This window comes from Phlebotomus argentipes, unplaced genomic scaffold (assembly GCF_947086385.1).
Source record: "Phlebotomus argentipes unplaced genomic scaffold, Phlebotomus argentipes genome assembly scaffold_4, whole genome shotgun sequence".
Taxonomy (NCBI): domain Eukaryota; kingdom Metazoa; phylum Arthropoda; class Insecta; order Diptera; family Psychodidae; genus Phlebotomus; species Phlebotomus argentipes.
In genome coordinates, this window is record NW_026776174.1 from 1,841,639 (window position 1) to 1,863,462 (window position 21,824).

At 37.1% G+C, this 21,824-nt stretch overlaps 1 protein-coding gene across 1 annotated transcript in view; it reads left to right on the forward strand.

The window, feature by feature from the left end:
- LOC132257448 (protein pellino) overlaps window positions 1–21,824 on the forward strand; it is a 29,862-nt gene that overhangs the window by 812 nt on the left and 7,226 nt on the right. Inside the window, exons 2-3 of the mRNA XM_059754345.1 lie at window positions 8,725–8,808; window positions 16,011–16,242. Of these exons, the coding sequence (XP_059610328.1) occupies window positions 8,725–8,808; window positions 16,011–16,242 (316 nt within the window). The remainder of the gene's footprint in view (window positions 1–8,724; window positions 8,809–16,010; window positions 16,243–21,824) is intronic.

A 21,824-nucleotide genomic window follows, 5' to 3' on the forward strand; every position in this document is an offset into this window, starting at 1 on the left:
GAAACAGCCCCACATCGCGCGACTTTTCCTTTCGCCGCCAAACATAAATCACAGAAATTTCGAGAGGAGAAGAAAAAAATATCTTTTTGACAAAACTGTGAGTGTGTGTTTGAGCAAAATGCGTAGTTTCCAATGAATAATTCATTGAAAGTCTCCTGTGCAATTATATTCTTCTGACTTGAAGTGCGCATTTAGCAGAAATGCTCGCTTGTTTTTGTCCGTTTCGCAATGTTTGGGAGGAAATATTGATATTTACACGCTCTTTGTGTGTTGTTTGGTGGCAAGAAAGTGCGAGAATCGATACAAATTGATCTCTTTGACACATGTCAAGAGTTCTTTAATGCCTAGTTGAGTTAAGAGGGTTAAAGGAAATGAAATTCCTGGATTATCTAATGTTTTAGAAAGGGTTCTAAGATCTCTAATACTCAATCACTTGAAATTTAAATAAATGCAATTTTCTGGTCTTGTCTTTCTGAACATAATTCTTCAATTCGCCCTTTTAGAAAACATGCCAACAAACGATGTTAAATAAGAATTATTCTGGCTCTTCTCTCTCCCCAAATGCTAAAATATTGTGTGACAGAATCTTCAATTGGGGATGTGAAAGGAGGGATAAAATTGAAAATGCTGCAGATTCAGTGTGCCAAAGAGGGCAAAGTTGGGAGGGAAGAGAGATAAATTTTAAGGAACATGTGGATGGAAAAGTGATTGGCATTTTTTGGTCGGAAAATCGCATTCAGACAAGTGTACAGATTCCAATCGATTGATGTGTGTGTGCCTGTGGATGGGCTGCAAGGGGATTCGTTCAGGACATTCTCTGGGGCGAATGTGTTTTATAAGCTTTCTGGGTGTCCGAGAGAGACAGGAAATGAAGCAATTTCTCTTGGAATCCAATTAGAACTCACATTCAATTGCATTTTATTTACAATATTTTAGAGAGAGTTTGTGTCCTTTTATACTGTGTTCAGAAAAAAAAACCTTGTAAAATTCTCTGAATTGTATGAATTGATGGAATTCCGAGAAGCTGCTGAGGAAGGTTGATTGAACTGTGTGTGTGGACAGGAAATTGAATTTCTTTCCTGAATTTGAGAGAAGCGAATTGGCAAGAAATGTGACGGATTTTTCTTACTACAATTTCTCCACCACTTCCAATTAGATGGATTTTTTTCTGTGACCATTTTGTTGAATCTGAAATGAGATTACTTTTGCTAATTAATGCAGATAAAAGAAGAGTTTCTGTGCCAAATTAGTCTGAAATTTATATATGTTTGTCGCAGAATTTTTTTCTATCTAATTCTGATTTATGTTCTAAAGTTTTTTTTATATATAAATTATAACATTTCTAGATACAAATAATGGGTTTCAACTTGAAATTATGATCTTGAAATTCTCCGTGGAAAGAAGAAAAAAAAACACTTCCAGGAGCGCAAGAATTCAAGTGCAAGTTCAAAACAATTTTTTTCTGTACTGAAATTTAATGTTGAATGCCATAAATATTGGTTGTAACATGAAAAATAGCCTTTGGTATTGTGGTGAATTCGAGGAAATTTCCAATCGATGGGGAAAATTGATCCCACTTAATCGCTAATGTGCCATGCATGAATTTTTCAGTGAAATTGTGTGTGGAGATTTATACGGATATTCGTGGAATTGAACAACGCGCTTGGCGATTTCCCATGGAAAATGTGTCCACGTATTTTCTGTATGTGTGGCTGGCGGCAGTTTTCTGTGTTTGAGAGAAATGAGGTGGGAAATGCACTCAGGTGTGGCCAAAGTGGTGAATTTATTAGATTCATTTGGGGTTGAATGTCTCCTTCAGTTTGTTGCACTTAATCTCCTCAGACTCTATATTGCACACCAGAGAAATGACACTTGATACTTTATGACGAATATATATTTTTGGCCTTTCCGCTCCTCTAATGCTTTTTGTGGCTATGCTGAGTGAAAATTTAATACAGAAGGCAGCTGTTTAAATTTAATGCGGTGGGAAAGGCGTCTTTTTTTTTGAGTGTTAAATCACCTCAATATTGAATTTCATTGGAAGATTATCAATATGAAATTCTACCGTATTCGCGGCGAGAGTTATCAAGGAAAAGGTTAACAACCGTGAAGGTAGATTTTTGATAAGATTTCTTCAAGTCTCTTTCTCTCTCTCTCTCTCTCCTCAACTTGTTTCTGCTTTTTTTCGATGCTATTTATTGTAGTGCCGCGACGTGGGAGAGAGGGAATGAATAACGTGAGAAGGTCGTAAGGCTAGGAAAGCTCGTCTTCTTGGGTGAAAGAGGAGACAGAGGGAGAGAGAGGAAGAGGTGAGTCTGCATTGGTTGATGGATGCGGAAGATGAGGACAAGTGCAATGAGAGAAGCCTTTCTGGCCCTAAAGTTGGCTACATTGGTGGAGATGAATCTGAGTGAGGTGTTTTCTGGCTGTATGGAAAAATTAATGCACAAGTGAATGTATGGCAGAGTTGAATGATTTATCGTGTGTTGGTCTTTGAGGCACCTTTAGAGGAGACAGACATGGATATATGCGGTCCGCAGTACGCAGCATCGGGGCAGAAGAAGTGGAGAATAGAGATAGAAGAGAGGGAGAGAGATGGGAATTTCATCACAAGAATGGGTTCCGCAATTGCGCGCAGTCATGAAGCAAGTGAACATGGTTGTTCCCTATACGTTTTGTGTATGGTCCACCGCAAGAATACACTCTCTCTCCTGACTGGGAGTTTTGATGGTGCAGAATCTTAGAGGAGGAATGGAGAGAGAGAGAGAGAGAGATAATCAAGAAAGATGATGATGCTTTGGTGATGTGGATGGCAAGACGCCCTAAACCACAAACCGGGAGAGATGGAGAGAGAGTGAGGCAAAATACAATTAGTTAATGTTGAAAATAGCCCAATGTGCACTGAATTTCACATTTAACTTCCAACTGTAACGCAATATTGACACATTAGAGCGAAATGTGGTTAAAAGTTTACACGCTAAAGATGCGGCACAGAACAAATCCCATCCGCAAGCATGATTAAGCAGTCTTCCCACTGACCATGACACCCATGAGTTTGGTTGGTTTTCCACAAAGAACACCGATGATTCAATGGAAATGAGTAATTTATCTCAATTACATGCCGCCAACATTTCTCACGAACATTTTGCATATTTATCCCTATCAATTTATGAGATGACATGAAGCATTTATGCAGGAATTTATCAATAAAACAATCGATAATTGCGGGGTGCAATGTAATGTCACCATTTAGAGGTAATAAGTGTGACATTACTCAAATGCTTGTTGTTGCTCAATTGCATCTTTTTACGCCACAGTGTGAAAAATTATGCATAGTTAAATGTTATGTACAAATTTTTGTGTTTCTTTTTGCAAAAGGGATGTGAAATAGATCTTGCAAATTGGCTGTTTTTTACACTCTCTCTCTCTCTCTCAAAATGGGTTACTCATGTACAGGAAAATCTTTGGTCATTGGAAATTCTTGGAAAGTAATTAAGCGTGATGACAAAGTTTTATCTCTTCACAGTTAATTTATCTTACAAAGTCATAAAGGGAACAGTTCAATATTCATAGTCGAGGTTTGAAACTCTAAAAGGGTCGAAAAATTCCCTTTGAATGAGTAATCAATGTGTGCGCAATGAAACGCAATGTGAGAAATTTGTAGGTTTTGCTATGTTTTTTTTTTTCAATATTTGTAAGTATTGCAATTAATCCAACAAGTTGTATTTATGAATTTTGTTGAGTTTGTTTTTACGGTCAATGTGACCCAAATAATTAAAATGTGTGACTGATGTGAAAATTGCAAGAGTGGCAAAAAAAAAACTTCATCGTACCACTTGCTTTTTTGCTGCCACTGTCTACGCTACGCTACACCTTGATCTTGTGGTTATTTCATACAAATTTCACATACAATTTCGTCAAATGGGCATTTATGTATTTTTTCGGACGAGAAAAGCACCTTTTTTATGTTGAAAAAGAAAGGAAAAGTGATAAATGATGTTTTTTTTTAATGGGAAAAGTAAATCTGCCTAATGTGTATGTTTTTTGATACTGAATTTTGCCAAGTGAGGGAAAGAGAGATTTTTGTGGCTTTCATTACTTCATTAGAGATAATTTTCATAATTGCAATTACATAAAAAATACAGACAGTATAAAATTATGTGAGAGTGTGAAGTATGTGAGTGGCGTGGAGATTATAAGAGTTAATTTTATAGGGAGAAAATATGGATTTTTGATTGGTTTTTCAGAGGGATTTGTGGTAATGTAATTTTGTTATCTTCTTTTCACGTGCTGTTCACCTATTTCTCCTCATCTGCGGATGTAAGTGATATCCAAACAATTGGCTGAACTTCTCTATCTGTCTGCAGTTTGTGACGTTGGGGAGTTATGAAATTTTGCATGAATCAGCAATTTTAGTGGAACAAGAACGTCTCATGGCATTGCGTGATGGTCTGATGTGGGGGACTTTTGAGACGTGAGGGAGGGGTGTGTGTGTGACCCTCTGTGGTTCTCCGAGGATGAATGGTGGTTTGGGGGTGTCTGGTTCCCACACTAATCACACACACGGATAAATATAGTGGACGTTATTGCAATTTAAATGGAGAAAACTCGATTTCCTTCATGAGTCATTAATGCATAGAGAATCGGGGATGGGGTGAGAATGCGGTATGATTTTACCCTTCACAAGTGCAGACTTGGATATGTTCCAACAAGAAAAGCTTTTATATTTTCAAACATGCTAGCATTTTTCCCATGTTTCAAACCCCGAATAAATGTTTTGTGTGGGCTGGCAAAATACAGGGTTCGCTTGTGTGCTGAGGGTGAAATGGCACTCTAAATTATCGGGTGTTTCACTTAACATGAGAGAGAATATATATATTGCAAAAATGTTGCATTGCATTATACAATTTTATGCTTTCAGTGTATGAAACACCCGGTCGAATCTGCAATCTGATCGATTTGACCTTTAAAATTTGCGACTGGCAAACGCGTGTGAGTGTGTTTGTGTCTATGTTTCATGTAATGTGAATTATTTTGCGGAGAATCCAATTGCAATTAACATGATGAAATCGATTTAAATCGGCCATTTAGTCTCTCATGACCATTTGAGAAGGGGCGGCAAATCAGTGTAATGGCAAATGGGCGCCGGGGTCTCTCTCCTTTCATCTCTCACCTTTTGCTTGGCTCTTTGCAATCACCCGGACACAATTGTAAAATAAATGATTTTCATGCCTGATGAAAGTGCCTCAAATGGGACTCGGCGGACCTGAGATTTTCATGGCACGCCCGAGAGAGTTGTGGATGGCGATTTGTGGAGGGAATTCTTTATTGCAATTTTTCGTAAATTGAACATGTATTAATTTAATGCAATTTTCACTGTATAAAATTCTGCAGTTGAAAATTAGAAAGTGAAATTAGTTTTATAACTTTACCACATATTTTTTCCACTGTTGCTCATTGAGCAGACCTCGAAGTTTAAAAGGTCTATTATTATTATTTTCAATAAATTCGCCAGATTTTTTCCCGATAGAAAATTGAGAGAGACCAAAAGGTTGGGAATAGTTGTAAATTTATTGCTATTGTTGGTGTGTGAGAGAAATGAAAAATGACATAATGTAAGTGGATTTTTTTTATACCCACCCACTTGTTGATTATTATTCCCTTTTTGGATGCTTCGAAAGACTGAGTGGAAAGTTGTGCCGTCAGGCATTATTATTTGCCTTTTAAAATATCTTTATTAATTGCTTTGCATTTTATGTCAAGAGGAGATATTCTTAAAGGCGAGAAAATGAATTTCTAAAGCCTATATGCTACACGTTTCGTCTACGTTGCGGGACAAAGGTGAAAGGAGTCTTTTTTTTCTGTTGACTCACTCTAGAGCTGTTGAAATGTTTTGAATAGTGTGTGCACTCCAAATACGAATCGATCATCGAGAGGTGAGAGGCGAAAGAGAGGGAGGGTTATAGAAAAGAGTTCTCTCGTCTATTGTGTGCCTTTGCCCCAGAAGCCCAGTTTCTCTCAATGGTGTCTGACGTCGAGGCTGACCTAGAGAGAGAGAGAGAGAGAGAGAGAGAGAGAGAGAGAGAAAGAGTCAACGGGGTTGATTGACGAAATGGTGCAAAAATGTGGAAAAGTTCATGGGTTTTGGGTTGTCCAGTGCAAAAAACCACATTCTCACTATTTTGTTGACCATGCCTGTTGGAGTTTAATCGAGTTTTTCACCATTGTGACCATTTAGTGACAGGTTTCCAGGAAATTCACAGCACTGACCAATTGCTACCCCAAAATGGCTGCATTTTAGTCGGTGGAAATAGTTTTTTTTTTAATATATACACAGAGAGTCAATTCAGGTGTTGGAAAATGAAATTACAGAAGTTTGCTATGAATTTATTCGTAATTTTATTATTTAATTAATATTAATGGCTGTCAGCATGCCAATATATATTTGAATTGATCAGAATTAATTTATCCCCTCTTAATTTGAAATTTTTACTTACAAAGTCGGTCTGAATGGAAGCACATTTTGTGCGATAACATGCAATGAAAGACAAAATGAATGGAGAGAACTGCTGAGGGTGAAGGAATATAAGAGGAAATTTCAAACATCTGCTCATTGGTTCGATGGTTCAATGCAAATTATTCTATTTTTATTGATCACTTTCATTCATATGGCGCCGATGTGGCAATTTGAGGGGGCACATCGATAAACATTGAGGAGAATTGAAGGAGGGACATCCTCTTTATTTGCTCTAAGTCTCGCTCTCTCTCTCTCTCTCTCTCTCTGTCTTGCCATCCCTTGTCGGACAATTTCATGGCTTTCTTGACACCACGATAAACGTCTTGTGGTCTCGTCCATTGAGGGAATTAATGTGCAGGTGAAGGTGGTTAAAAGGTGTAGTTGCTAACGGTGCGCGATGGGGAGAAAGACGAAAAAGTCCATTTAATGGTAACAACACACGCGAATTGCAAAAAGTCTCAATAATATACAATTATATGGGCAACTCTTTTATATATTATTAAGTACTTTATGTGAATTCCTCATTTTTTTCTCTTCATTAGATTTTATATATTCGTGTTATTGAAGTTGCTTTTTTTCTCTGTCACTTCTGAGCTATGGTTGTTGCTTTTTTTCCTGGCATTTCGGCAAAAAAAACCGGCAATATTGTGGGGCGTGTATTTCTTCCCGTGTCTCCAATTTTGTCCGAAAAAAAGCCTACGAATTATTATTACGTGCTGTGATCTCAGAGAGCCAGGACATGGAATTGCGGTGAATAGCAATTTTGTGTATATGAAATGATGTCAATATATAGTTTTTTTTTCTATGATGAAGGGAATTTTCTCATTTTCCCAGCAATTTTTCAACTATGCACATAACTTTTTTCTACGCGTAAATGTGAAAAACCTGCACTCGACAAATTGTTTTTCCACTTCCTGCTAACACTGACGAGTGGAGAGACAGTGATGAATTAAAAACCCGGATCCTGATTATGGGGAGTATTTTTTTTTTAATAAGTATCTTTCCGTATACGGGAAGCCTAGCTGAATATCGCACAGACACAGATAATTCAATTAAGGACATGCTCTGTTAATTCGCAAAACAATCACCTCAAAGCGCCAGCAAATTGCCAACTGTCAATAAAGTTGTTATACTATATTTGTACATCGTGTGAGACATGGTCTTTCTCTCTCACTTGCTGTTGTTTGCCAGAAGTGCGAAGAGAAAAATCGCCAGCATGAATAAAATATTAAACGTGTGGGCCTCATGATGGTAATAATGCAATGGAAAAGATATGATTTTTCATTGTTGTGCATTTGAAAAATGCGCAAGACTTCTCGTTAGTCGTTCTTTTTTTTACTTGTGAATGATAAAGTATTCTTGTCCTGAGTTTTCCTTCTGTGTGTGTTTTTTTTTTCATATGACTCAATTTGAAGTTTCCAGACATGTATAATTGCCATTGTGAACAGTATCCATGCACTGGAGCTTCAAGTTTATTGACGAGAGGAGGAAAAATAAAAATAAGAATATGAAAAGGCATTGTGAAAGAAAAACCTTGCTTTTTGCATCGTGTCGCAGTTTTTCTTGCCAATTATCTGACATTTTTTCACAAGTTCTTTTACAAAACCGTAGTTTAGATGTGTTTTTGTCTGAATAGAACGACTGTTGAATGGAGTTGAGTGGAGGAGAAGAGAATGAGAGTATTTTTTACCCTCGATACGTGTTAAAGACCTCACATGGGTTGATGTTTGTTATCAGATGAAGACAGACGGCTGAAAGATATCACCTGATGGTGTGTCTATATTTATAATTAATCAGTGCAATGAAAATATAAGTGTAGGCAATACAGCTGGGGGAGATTAGTGGGGAGTGAGAGAGAGAGAGAGAGGAGTGTGTGGAGAAAGAACAGGAGGCGTAAGATTAGACTAATTAAAGAATATGACCATGAAGTGGATAAATAAGTGACTCAGATTACTCACAAATTGCGATATGATTGTATACATTTGGCGAATGAAGGGAGGTCATCACTCTCTTTGTTAAATAGTAATGCACTACAATGAAAGCTGCAATTACCTGTAATTTTTAATTCTCCATCTCTCACTCCTGTGATTGCCTCAGTCAATAAGAGCAAGTCTCTATGGTGTATTGCATACTTAATAAGCAATTTGTGGAATATTGTTTATCTGCATTCTTATTAATGGTTATCTTTTCTTTTATTCTCTTTACAGCACCGACGGTACAGAGTCTCCGATTTTGGCGGAAAGTGACTCCGACAAGCCAAAAGTGAAATACGGAGAATTAGTTATTTTAGGGTAAGTTTTATGCCTTTAACAGTTAGTGAATTTTGAGGTGTAGAAGCAAGATGGGTTATGAATTTTAATTATTATGTACGTGAGAACAGCGAAAAACAATTAGGAGTGTGCCTAAAAGGGTCTGAACTAGAAACAAGGTGTAAAAGAAGACACAAACACACACACATGAATGTGTTTTTCTTCCTAAGATTATGTAGAACAAGGTGGTTAAAGTAAAAACTTTTATAGAAATAAGATTTTATGACAAGTAGTAAAGGCGCGCGCTTTCTTTGAAAATGACTTGTATGCAAAACACAATGAACTATTCGATGATTGCAATAGTGCCACCAGAATGTTTACGGTATTGGGTAATTTTGGGTGTAGTGTAAAAGCCCTCCACACCCATGCCCCTTCTCTCTGTCTCTTGCATGTGCCGAAAATAAATACACACAGATTCATTGTAATACTTTTGGTGTGAATTTTTAGTGATAAACTTGACAAAGTATTTCATGGTTGCAAACTGAACTATAATCAATTTACATGCGATCTAGCGGCGAAGCACGTATGAATGCAATAATATATTTTACGAATAGATATTGCAGAGGGAAGCTAAAAGTGAGGGAGAGAGAGAGATGTGAAAAATGGAGGTGAAATATAGAATGTAGAAACAATATTGGGTGTCGAAGGAGCCACGATCCATGGAAGATGGAAAAAGTTGTATATAAAATGTTCCATATGGTGTGCTATTTAGCGGTTCAATAGTGTGGCATAAAGGTGAATTGAATGGAGTTTATCATATATAATATTATGGCACACATCTCTCTTTCTCTCTTGACTGAAATCGTTGGTGCGAATTAAACAATTTCAACGGCGCTGTGCTCAGGGAGAATACATGTCGAACGATTATAAAGTTAATTATTCTTTTCAATACCGTTGCTTGTGTTTTGCGTTGACACATAAAGGCGACAGGAAATGCGCCCAACCATCCGACGAGGAGAGTGTTTAGATTTCTGGTCAGAAGTGGGGCTTTTGACCTGCATGTGTGAGGTTGCAGAGAGAGAGAGAGAGAGATTCACTTGTGTGGCTGGCTGTGGCTTGGCTATTTGTTTGTTTGTGATTTTCGTCAGAGGAGGAATTTTATAATGGCCAGTCAATTGTGGAGATGGCACATTGATAAATTCCTCTGAATGACCACTTGAGGCTCTTGTGAGAGATTGTCCGTGGTTTCGAGCGAGAGTGACAACAATCAATAATGAAAATGAATATTTTTTTCTCGATTTATTTAATGAAAGTAAAATAGTAGGAGGAGAGACACAATGACAAAGAAAATATTATTCAGTGTGTTTGTCTCTCTGTGTTGTCAAATATTAATCTTCGTTAATCAAATATCAAAAATGTTTTTGTCTGAATATATTTCTTGTCAAATCTGACGATGGAAATTGTTTGGAATCAAGTCAATCCATTTAATTGGTTACAATTTCGACAGGGATTCGCACTGTAGGATCAATTGGCTGAATGACACCCTCAATGATATGACACATAAAATCCCTTTAGCTCGTCAATATGATGGTTCTCTCGATGAGGGTGAAAGAGAGTTGAGTATCTCACGTTGAGAGATTCGGAGGGATTGGAAATTGAGGAGTCAATTCGTGACGCTCACTTTGAATGGTCGTCATGAGATTTGGGCATTTGGCCACGGGAAATTAGATTGTTTTATGGCTTCACCAAATGCAATACTGCGAGATCATATTCGCAAAATATTGCAATATTGACCCAATTCACTTGAGAACGACAGAGAGATTGTATTCCAGTTATAAACCATATAAATTCTCAGTATATGATAATGAGGTGTTTTTTTTTTGTCACGCGGATTTAGAAAGTTTCGCTTCCTCCTTCTGTTTACGGTGACTCTTTTTTTCCGTGGAGCCCACGATGATAGAACACACGGAAATCTATTTTGACTATTTGGTGGGTGTCAATTTTAGATCACACACAACTCACACACAAGAGTCATGCTTCTTGTTTCATGTTCACAATACATGTCCAATTTGAAAATCAATTGAGTTATTCGCATTTTAATTTGGCAAATGGGATGAATTGAGGAAAAATGCAAATGTGACTGGTGAGGTCGTTATCCCATATTTTGTGTGTGGGACACATTCAGACGCTTTTTATTGTGGCTTGTATCTATGGCTGTATAGCCTCTCTATTGTGGTGAAGCTATATTGGTGGAAAATTGAGTGAAATTGGTAGGAAAGAAGTGTAATTTTATTTTCTTTTGTACAAGATGATTTATTTTATTGAATCCTCGATGTAAGCTATTCAGTGAGAATTTGAGAGAGAGAGAGAAAAAAGTCATCGAAAATGGATTACATTTAATACGGATGGTTGATGAATTGTAAAAGAGGCTTTGTCAGTCAAATGCTGTGCATAGAGTGAGACTAATTCGAGACTAATGGGTATTAGTGGAGTTTAGTGCTTTACCAATTGCATTGTATTGAGAATTTCACGTTCACTTCAAACACAAGTGTTTCTCAAATATATTTTTGTCCTTGACTTTAGAATGAATAAATTAGAGGAGAAAAAAAATATGCTAGTTAATTTAGAATCAATTGTCAATTGTACAAAGTATTCTTTTACTGTATCTAAATATCTTATTTGCTCTGGCTCTCGATGGTTGGGGAAAAGTGCGGGGGAAACAAGTGAAAAACATGCAATTTGAAGAGATTTTTCTCCATTAGATAAAGTGAGGGCATAAGAGAGAAAGATTGTTGTGTGTGCCTGGGAAGACATCGAATGTGTACACTCTTGGAGTCTTAAAGATGCTGAGATTTATATCTTGTCTATTTCAATGTTTCTTGGAGATTACGGGCAAAATCGCTGTCGACGAATGTCTGAAGGTTTTGCTGTCAGAGTTTATTGCTTCATTGTGTTCCTTTTTCATCTCGATCTGTTTTTCCCCTCCTCTGTTTTCCACTCCTTTGCTGGATGAGCAAAGATTTATTCATAATTTTATTATTTCTTCATCTCTCCATATAATTTCAAGACGATACATATGGGCTATTTGCGTCGAAAGCGTGTGTGTGTGCACTTTATCCCTTGTGCCAGAGAGAGAGCGAGAGAGATTCCCTTCTTCTTTTTCAATTTCTCTCTATATTTTTGCAGTGGCAAAAAATTGTGTCATCATTGTAAAATCCCTCTAAAGTTGTATTTATGTGACAATAGAGATAATAATAATTCTTTATTGATACTGGCTTGATGGGAACGTGACTGTACTTGTTTCTCTAATGGAAGTGGATGGCTATTTTTGAAAGGTGGTTGATATTTATAGGAATTACAATGAGGTAGAAACAATGGCAATTACTTTTATTACACTGAAGTTAATTCAGTAATTCCTTAACAGTTGTTGCAATTGAATTCTTGGCCCACGAATTAAAATAATAATAATAAGTCAGGAGCGTCAAGAGAGATAGAGAGGTTCTTGTTAAGCTATTAAAAGCATGCACATTTCACATAGAGAGAGGAAAAAGCAAGAAGAGATCACGAAAGAGGAGAGCTTTGAGGGGATATCGTGTTGTATTCTTAGTAGATTCTCTGTGTGCACATGAAAAGTGAGAGAAGTGGAGTAAATTAGATGGTTGGAAAAATAGGAAAGACCATATGGGATGTAGCCGTATTGATGCATAGTTGTCAGAATTGTTTTGTATGCTCATTTGGATGTTTTATGGGGAGAAATTTATGGCTTTTGGCGAGAAGAAGAAAACTATTGGGTGTGAGTGAAATTGTTGTTTATTTTGAATATGAGAGGAGAATGACCTATTTTATACCAAAAGTAATATTTTGCATTCTTTGGCGCATCAACAATTCGTAGATATCGTGTAAAAAGTCATCAAAGAGTGTGTGTTTGAAATGTATTTAATGGGGAAAAGGGCGGTGTATATATTGGTTGCGTTTTACTTCCAATATACGAACGAAGGAGTCTTTCTCTTTGATATTTCCGAAGACTATGTCGTCACAATCAATAAGTAGTCAATTGGAATACGAAGGTAGCGTCGAATAAATAACAGTATTATATCAATTTTGCATTAAGTTTGACGAGAGAAAAGGAGTATACAATGTTGAGGGAAAACGTGAATGTCATAGGTTACGGAATAGCTGTATTCCACGCATCAATTCTTCCATATTTGTCTCTTCTTTTTTTCATTGTTGCTCCTTTCATCAATAATTACTAGCTATGATGCATGAAAATTCTGCAAGACGCCCTAGAGTGTCTTCCCACTTACATAAAATTTCTCTGGCAACATTCGTGATGATATTTTGAGGTCTTTCTCCGTCTCTCTCTCTCTCTCTCTCTTCTGTTCTCTTCCTGGGAGAAAATTGCAAGATGATGATGGTGTTGAATTTGTGGAGGAAATATTATAGTGTTGTTTGTGTGTGATTGATGCATATTTCGATTGAATTTCATCGTGTCTAAATGAATTCTATGAGTTTTTAATTCATTCCAATGTGTTAAATAATATTTCAATAAATTTTTTATTGGTTATTTAATAAATGTGAATGAGAATGAATTACAGAGAGGGTGAGAGAGAGAGAGAAAGGCATCACATAGAGATTCTTACATGGAAGAATAAAGAAAATTTTGTCAATGTTCTTTGTCGTAATGAGAATGTCATACGAGGTCGTCTTTTCCGCTTCTCTTGTGGTCAAAGTGTTTGTTGTATTGTTGGTCATAGTTGTGGAGGAGACAGAGAGAGAGAGAGAGACAGACGCACTTCTTCTAATTTAAAATTTAATTTATGAATTGAGAGCAGTCTTTAGCAGAGGCTGAGCGTGATGACAAGAGGGATAAATGCAAGTGACTGATGAAAAATCGCGTGAGTGTGTGAGAGTGGCTCTTTTCTGCTGATGGTGAGCGATGGTGAAATGAATGAAGTCTGTTTATTGCATTCTACTGCGAATGACGAGGGGATAAAATAATAAATAATCCCAATGCTGAGATGGGATGGAAGAAGAATCTCCTAATGAGGCCACGTGTCAATTTTGATATCAGCTTGTGGGCATAAAGAAAAAAAAAAACTCCGACACTCCGAACTATATTGCACAAAGCCCGTCATCCGTGAAGCGTGATAAGAAATTTTGAAACTCTTCTGGCCTTTTTCCTCTTCACACTTAATTAGCGACAAAGGGAATAATAATTTGATAGTGTTGAAATGGTAAATGGGGATTTTGGTGTCTTGAGCCATTTTTCTATAATACGAAAAAAGTATTTTTAAGGGTGCTAGAAAAGTGTACACATGATGCTATTAAGCTTTTATCATACGTGAAGCGCAGGATAGATAAATTTAGAGAAGTGTCATCTTAGTGGAATTATCTTGGGCGACACTTTTTTCCCGTTTTTATAGGCTTTTGAAATTTATAGTCAAAGAGGGTTTTTGGTTTTCTTTGCCTCTGACTGGGAGTTTTTTTTTTGACTTTTTTAATGGGTCTGGCTGGAGAGGTTGAACTGAGAAAGGAGCCACACAGATTATCGCCATAGAACATGTCTGAGGAAATTAAACGATATTTTTTGGAGACGATGGTATCCGGAGAAGCACAACTTCTTTTAACCCATTGAAGTTCATTTTCATAAGCCGAAATTGATGATATTTTGACCATACAAGCAATATTAATATCTATTAATTTTGATTGCGCTTGGAGTCTCTTGTGAATTTCTCAGATTCTCAGAATTCTGCTCATTGTCTCTGAATGGATATTTCTTGATTTGCCTGGTCTGGTGGGTTAAGAACATTTTATTCTATTGAAGCACACTTTGTAAGACAGTGTAGAAGAGTGAAAGAACACAAATTCTTAAGTATTCGATCCACCTGAAGAGTTTCACCGTCACGATGATCATTTCGGGCGATTCAATCTGATGGATTTTCAGAGTTTCTAATGGGGTATGAAGATCACATGGAGAGTGTATTAACTTGATGTTGATTTTTTTATTACCTCCGAAGCGTCCACTCTTGTGGCTGTTTTTTCTTCCCGCTCGAAGTCGTGTGTGTGTGTTAGTTGGGGGGAATTGATGTTGGGAAGAAGAGGGGGGGAGGAAAGATGATTTTACGCTAAATTATTCAGAGTTCACCAGCAGCCAGGAGGTAGAACAAAATATTGTTGTTTAGAGATGCCAGAGATCACATTTTGTTGCCCTCACACTCGCTGGCGTGTCTCGATGGTGTGTGCGCGCGCGAAGAGATTTTCAACGATGGTGTAACAACTCAAGAGAGTTGATGCTAATGATCCTCCAGAGCATCTTTTGAGAACATGTGAGCAACAATCAACTTCTCTCTTGCCATCACGATCGTCATTGTCTGTAAGATCATCCACTTGCCACTTCGGGAAGGCAAGACATCAGTCACGGCAGGAAGCCTTCTCGGGTTGTGTTTTGTGGTCAGGAAATGTATGAGTATGGGGAATATAACCAGTTTCGCTCTAATGGGTTATCTCGTCTGGAGTCTTTTAATGTAATTTCATTCAATTCCCGAGAAGTCCAACGATCATCTGTTGGGATGGGGATACTTTTGTGCCAGTTGGCATTTGTCCGTGAAGATTCTACGGGGATTGTACGTGTTTGGGTGTGTGTGAAGGGAAGAAGAGAAACATTGTAGAGTGTAAAGTTACAGAAGTTGGTCCACAGCGACAGAAATGATGATGATTGGTGTCTCTGAGGAGTTGACACAGTCTTCTGTCGCCTATAAAATGCACGAAATCTGTTAATTTAGAAATAATATCAACTGTGAACTGGATAATTTTCATTTAATTATGATCATTTTATGATATGAGCTTTGTGTGTGGGGGAAAACAATTTTATAATAATAGTAAGAAATATTTTTCCTAAGACTCTGTGAAGAAAACGGGGCAAGGAGTGAAAAGTGGGAGAATAGAATAATTGTTAGTTGTAAATGTGTCTCAATTTCAATGAAGATGAATGAATGGATGGAAAATTAAGTGAGAAGAAAAGTATATATTTCATTTATCAGCCTCTTTTCAGTTTCATTCCTCACAGAGTTTTGCGCACAGAAAGAGAGCGAGAGAGAGAGAGAAGAGCATTGTTGAAAAATATGAGGAAAAAAGTGAAATGGTTTTTTAATTCAATGATCAACGTTTTTTTTTCTCCTCACTCAGCATGTTGTGTTTTTTTTTCTTCTCTCTAACAATTCTTCTTGTCTTGTAATCAATTGCAGATACAATGGCTTCCTACCACAGGGTGATCGAGGTCGGCGTAAATCGAAATTCGTCTTGTACAAGAGAACAGATCCGAATGGTGTGAAGCGTTCCAAGCACTATATTGTTCAATCACCACAGACATCACAGGCGATCCTGGATACTAAGCAGCACTCGATCTCATACACACTATCCCGAAATCAGGCAGTGATTGTGGAATACAAGGAAGATGTAAACACCGATATGTTCCAGGTAGGTTTTCTCTTCACTCTCTTTTATTTAATAGATTCTGTCTGGAAAGGAGAGATTCGATGCACTTTTCGGAGAATTGTTTTGATATTCAATGCGCTGATGTGACAGTGAGGTTATCTCAAATTACAAGTTTTTCCTGGAAATTTCAGTCATTTGGCTGCTGTTTATTGGGGGGGGGGGGGGAGAAAAGTGAAATTTTCTCATGGTACGAACAATTTATTCTCATCCAATAATATTCATATGAGCAATTTAATGCTGTGATGATGATTTTGAATTGCAAAATTATAAAAATGACATCATTTTGGAGGCAAAACAACGTTAAGAGTAAAATGGTATGAGAAGATTGAATAAGAGAGAATGAGATTCTTACTGTTGATATCTCTTAAGATTTATTCAGAGTTTACAGTCACAGTCTGAGATTTTAAGACTAGTGTCTTGAGGAGAAATGTATTTTCTGAGTGTGCTAAGAGTTGCGGTAGGAACTGTTGCTTTTCTTGCAAATAGAAGAGATGTCTAGATGAAATGAAAAGGTGTGTTCTGTGTCAACAGGAGGGATTTGCGGAATGAGAATGAGTATGCGCTTGTAGGTAAGAAGCAATTTAAAATGGAAGTACTGCGCCGATGATATCACACAGGCTGAACGTAATATTGCCTAACAATTGTCTATTATAAATTACCTAAAGAAAATTTTCGATATGATGTCTTCTATACACTTCCCCTATAGAGGCAATAAAATACAATAATTATTCCATCATTGTAGAGGCCTTCTCGGTGCAGTACTCCAATTTGAAATGATTGCAGCAACAACTATCGCGAATTTTACATCGCGAAAGTCGTGACTTGATTGTCTCAATTGTAACATAATAGGGAAAACAAGGAGGAAGGTGATATCATATGGCTTAGAGCGACAGAGAGGGCGCGATTGAGGAGGGAGTTTTTGAGTTTTAGAGATGGAAGTTGGCGCGGCTTCGCATGACTGACGAGTCTTGTGGTTGTTTTTACCTTTATACAATGCCTTAAGATCTCTTACTGTGTGTTGTGCCCTCATATAAATTGGTGCTTGTGCACAAGAAAAAGTGATTGCTAAAATTGAACCACACAAACACACATGCATGTACTATAAATACGGCGTGAATATTACTAAGGGAGGGTGTCGTAAAGAAGAATAACGAATAAAATTTCAATTTGTTCGCATCGTGGTAAATTTAGAGGAGAGAAGACTTGATCGTGACACGATTTTCGCGTTAAAGCTTTTGGGAGTTTTGTATATAGCAGCAGCAGCAATCTTATATGTTTTAATACGCGAAAGACCTCACACATAAAATTTAATCTGAAATTGGCACCTTAAATGGAAATCAATGAGTATCTTGATGGACCTTTGATTGAGGTGATAATCGGGCTTTAAAAGCGGGAGCGATAAATGAAGAATGATAGCATTGAGGAGGAGAGGAGATACAAAGAACAATAAAAAAGGTGAAAGAATTCATCAGGTTCTTCACAATTTCTCCGATGGGTTGTGAAGAGAAAAAAAACAGTGCCCACGAATGAAGAGAATGCGCGCGCCTAAATTTAAAAGCCATTGTAATAATTTAGGTGGGTTTTGTGCACTGAATACATATACACTTTATGCTGATTAATTTGAATGCGACGCCGCCACCGCTGCGTCGTCAACAATCATCAAAACAATGGGGAACGGAAAAGAGTTATAAAATAAACAAGATGGGAGAAGAGAGGAAGAGTGTGAAAGAAAAAATTGTATATTTTGCGTATTAAATTTACACATCACAAGTGATTTGATCTCTGGAATTCAATGTTTTTTTTGGGTTAAAATCTCTCTGACAGTTCCTTTAACCTTCATCCCTTAATTCATAAATGGTCTTGTGATTTAATTTCGCAGCGAAAATTGCAAGAGTTTCTACTCGAGAGTGGCAAATTGAATTGATTTCCTCATTTGGAACTAATTTCTCTGGTCGCCTTGAAATGTCAACAGAGTTCTTTTGCACTGTGCAATTTGTTTGTGAGGCGTTGAGAATGGCGAAAGAGTGTGAAGAGGGAGAGAGAAACAGATGAAAAAAAAATGACAAAATTTGTATGTATAAAAGAAGCATTTAAAATGTGTCTCTCTCTCTCGGCGCGTCTGTACAAAGTGGGATGAGATGTGCTGGAGATTTTCAAGATAAAAACGATATTATTAAAGTGATTTTGGTCGACAAATGGGCGCCTAAGAGAACAATATGCCGACACGTTAGGTGGATTTAGCCGAGCAAACAAGGAAGCAGAGATAGTGGAGGAGTGTCGTCCAGAGATAGCAGATTTTTTCCTCTATAAAATTTATGATAAAATACATATTCAATGACTTTGGCTGAATATAATTCTTTGGTCTTTTACGCATTTCTGCGCAAGTTGAGTCTCTCTCTCTCTAATGTGTTACTTTATGTGCTGGAAAAGATGGAGAGGAATAATTAAGACCTTGTATTTACTTGATTTAAGCATTTTATTTTTGAAAATGCTAACAGAAAACCTAGAATTTATATCTACTTCAGTGTCTTTTCAAAGGTCTACTGATGAAGATAGTCGTAAATGTTTTATTTATCATTCTCACATGATAATTACCTTTGTTATTTTAGGCAACTTTATGGAAGACTCTATCTAAAATTATTTCATGTTTATATTGCAAAAATAAATATTATTGCGATTGCGACGTGAATAATTAATTAAACTTCAAAGGTTATAGTGATATTTTTGACACGCAAAATATGTGTGTCGATGATGTTTCGCGGAAAGAAAAAAAATATCATTATCAGGAAGATCAAATCCTAACTTTTATGACACACTTCTGTGAAGTACTTTAAACTGCTTAAAGAGACTGATAAAGGCAGAAATGGCATTTGTCTGAGAATGCTGAGTGAGTGAAGGAATCATAAGCGGAAGTGTAGTGATAAGAGGGACTTAAGAGTGCAGTTTTTACTGTTGATATGCAATTTTCAATCATTTCTCAAGCAAATGATTAGAAAAGATTTCTAGTGCTTGCACTTGAGTGTGTTTGATTTTCAATTATAGGTTTTCTGCCCAATCATGGAAATAGAAATTCACCAATGTGAGTTTTCACTTCACAATTCCGATTTCACGGTCAGAGAGTGCAACTTCCTGAGGTTTTGCACTGTGTGTGCAGGAAAAATCTGTGTGATTGAGCAAATCGATATTATTGTGTATAGAGAAGAAGATGGAGGAAAATGTGTGTGAGAGTATATAAGTAAAGTGGAACAAATCAATCATGTTCATCTTTGATATCATTCTCACATATCGAATTGCATACTTCCAGAACAAGTTTAATGAGAAAATGAAGTAAAATTTCACTTTATACTTCTCCCATATAACTTTCATTGATGTTGAAGTGCCACTTGTTGCTATTTCTTTTCAAATGCTCAAGTTCACTCTTGTACGGTACAATCTTCTTACTTTTTTCTGTATTTTTATAATATAAATTAATGCGCAGTCGTTAGTGGAATAATTTATATACATGAATGAGGATGGATAAAAGTGAGCTTCAGACTTGTTCTTAATTGCAATTGATGGAAGAAGAATAAAAGTGTATGTTGGATAATTTCCCAGAAATATTTTTCATTCTCTTGTTTTTCCAATGCACACACACACACACACAGAATATAGTATTTAGTTTGGAAGTTTTTCACATGTGTAGGATTTTGTAGCAAAGAATGGCAAGAACATGAGATTCACTCTGCGCAATGGTGGCGTCTTGTCTGGTATTGTGAGTGCAGAAGAAGTTGTGCATTTATAGTTTTTCATGCAACCCACAATCACTGAGGAGAGAGACACACACAGAGTGACTTTTGCGGAGTGCAAAAGAGTAAAACCACAATCTGAAATGGGTTAGGCCAAGGTCTGAATGGCGCAGAGTTGTTTCCAAACAGATTTTTCTCAAACTCCATCACACAGATCCGGTCTTTTTCTCCAATCACATGTTATCTCGCGATGGACTTTTTCTCTCTCCGCACGTTGTCAGGGCAAATATAGATGCGTGTGCGTGTGTGTTGATGGGGAAAATGTGGTTGATTATGCAATTAATGGATAATGTTGTGTGCAGACAAAATAATCCGACTCTGCCGACTGAAGCGTTAGTTGGAGTGTTTGGATGCACAGAGGGTCTCTGCCTTCTTAACTCCTCTTCACTGTGGCGTTGTGTCTTGTGCGCCACGTTGTTTGATGTATGCACATCGGATGCAGTGAGCGGAGTAACAATTAGCAATAACTTGGCGTCCACAATTCATTATATATGAATGGATAGTGTGTGGCTGTGCAGAATGCACTTCATATGAGGAGGCAATATTGCACAATATTCCAGCAACATACATATATATGTACATACAATTGTGTGTGCGGCTTTTCTGAATTTCTCTCACGCGCAGAAATGCAAGTGAATGGGATAAGATCACATGTACTGCTCGCGAGGAGGAGAGGGAGGTATGCTCGTTCAGCATGAACGATATGTTCAGTATAGGTGTACATGTCAACTGGAATTAATCGTTAGGTCAACGAGTCATTGTTGTTGATTGCATTATGGATCCATTATATACTCTTTTCATAAATGCAACCATTCCGAAGAAGGAAATGCAGTCATTTTTCATGTAACTTCTCTTATCTTCCAATTTTTATTTTTATTCACCTACACCACGTGTACACGAGGGCTCACGGATTCATTGACTCTTCTGGGTTGGGAACACTCCTTGGTGAGCCACACGAGGTGCAATAAAATATCTCTAAATATTCTTGGATTTTATTGTATGTATAATATAGTTGGGTAAAATTGCAAAATCTCTGGGCAAACACACGACTAGTTTGTTGAGTTTTGGGAACGTGGCAAAAGTCACACACGCTAAATGTTATATTCTGTCCTGCCGTGTCGTGTTAATTTCTCTCTCTCTCTCACTCTCTGGCTGCCAAGTAAAATCGGAGACTGTTTACTTGCAACTTGTGTTGTGGATTCTTTTATTAGAGTAGAAACAATTTACAATATTTACATAGTCTCGGAAATTGCATAATTGACTTGATGTTGCTGATCAAAGTTCATTTACTCCTGTTTATATTCCGCAATGTGAGAAGACATGGAAACGTGTAAAAGTTCACTAGAAGCCATATTCTTTTGATATTTATTCTTTAATTGAAAAGAAAAATCAAAGTTCTTGTTACTGAGGCAGAAAGGGCAGAAATGGGTGAAAGATTCCCAAGTTTTGTGCAATCCTGATCAGAGTCGTTTGTTAATTAAATAGACCAAAAGGAGAGACTCATGTCCATTTGATAGGGACATTTGAAATGTCATAAAAGTTTAAGAAACACTCCAATTGAGCTTGCGCTTCGTGGAATAAATAGAGGGAATAAAAGTGTAGCGATTTTATGGAGAAGAAACCGTAGAAGAGCATCAATCTTTTATCCACCTGTCGAATAAAGTCAATTTACTGAATTCACAAGAGAGTTTATCACTGGAAGAGACGCAGCTCATGAATAGAAGAAGTATTGTATATATGAAAATGCAAAGAAGTGTGATTTAAGTGATTGATCAATAA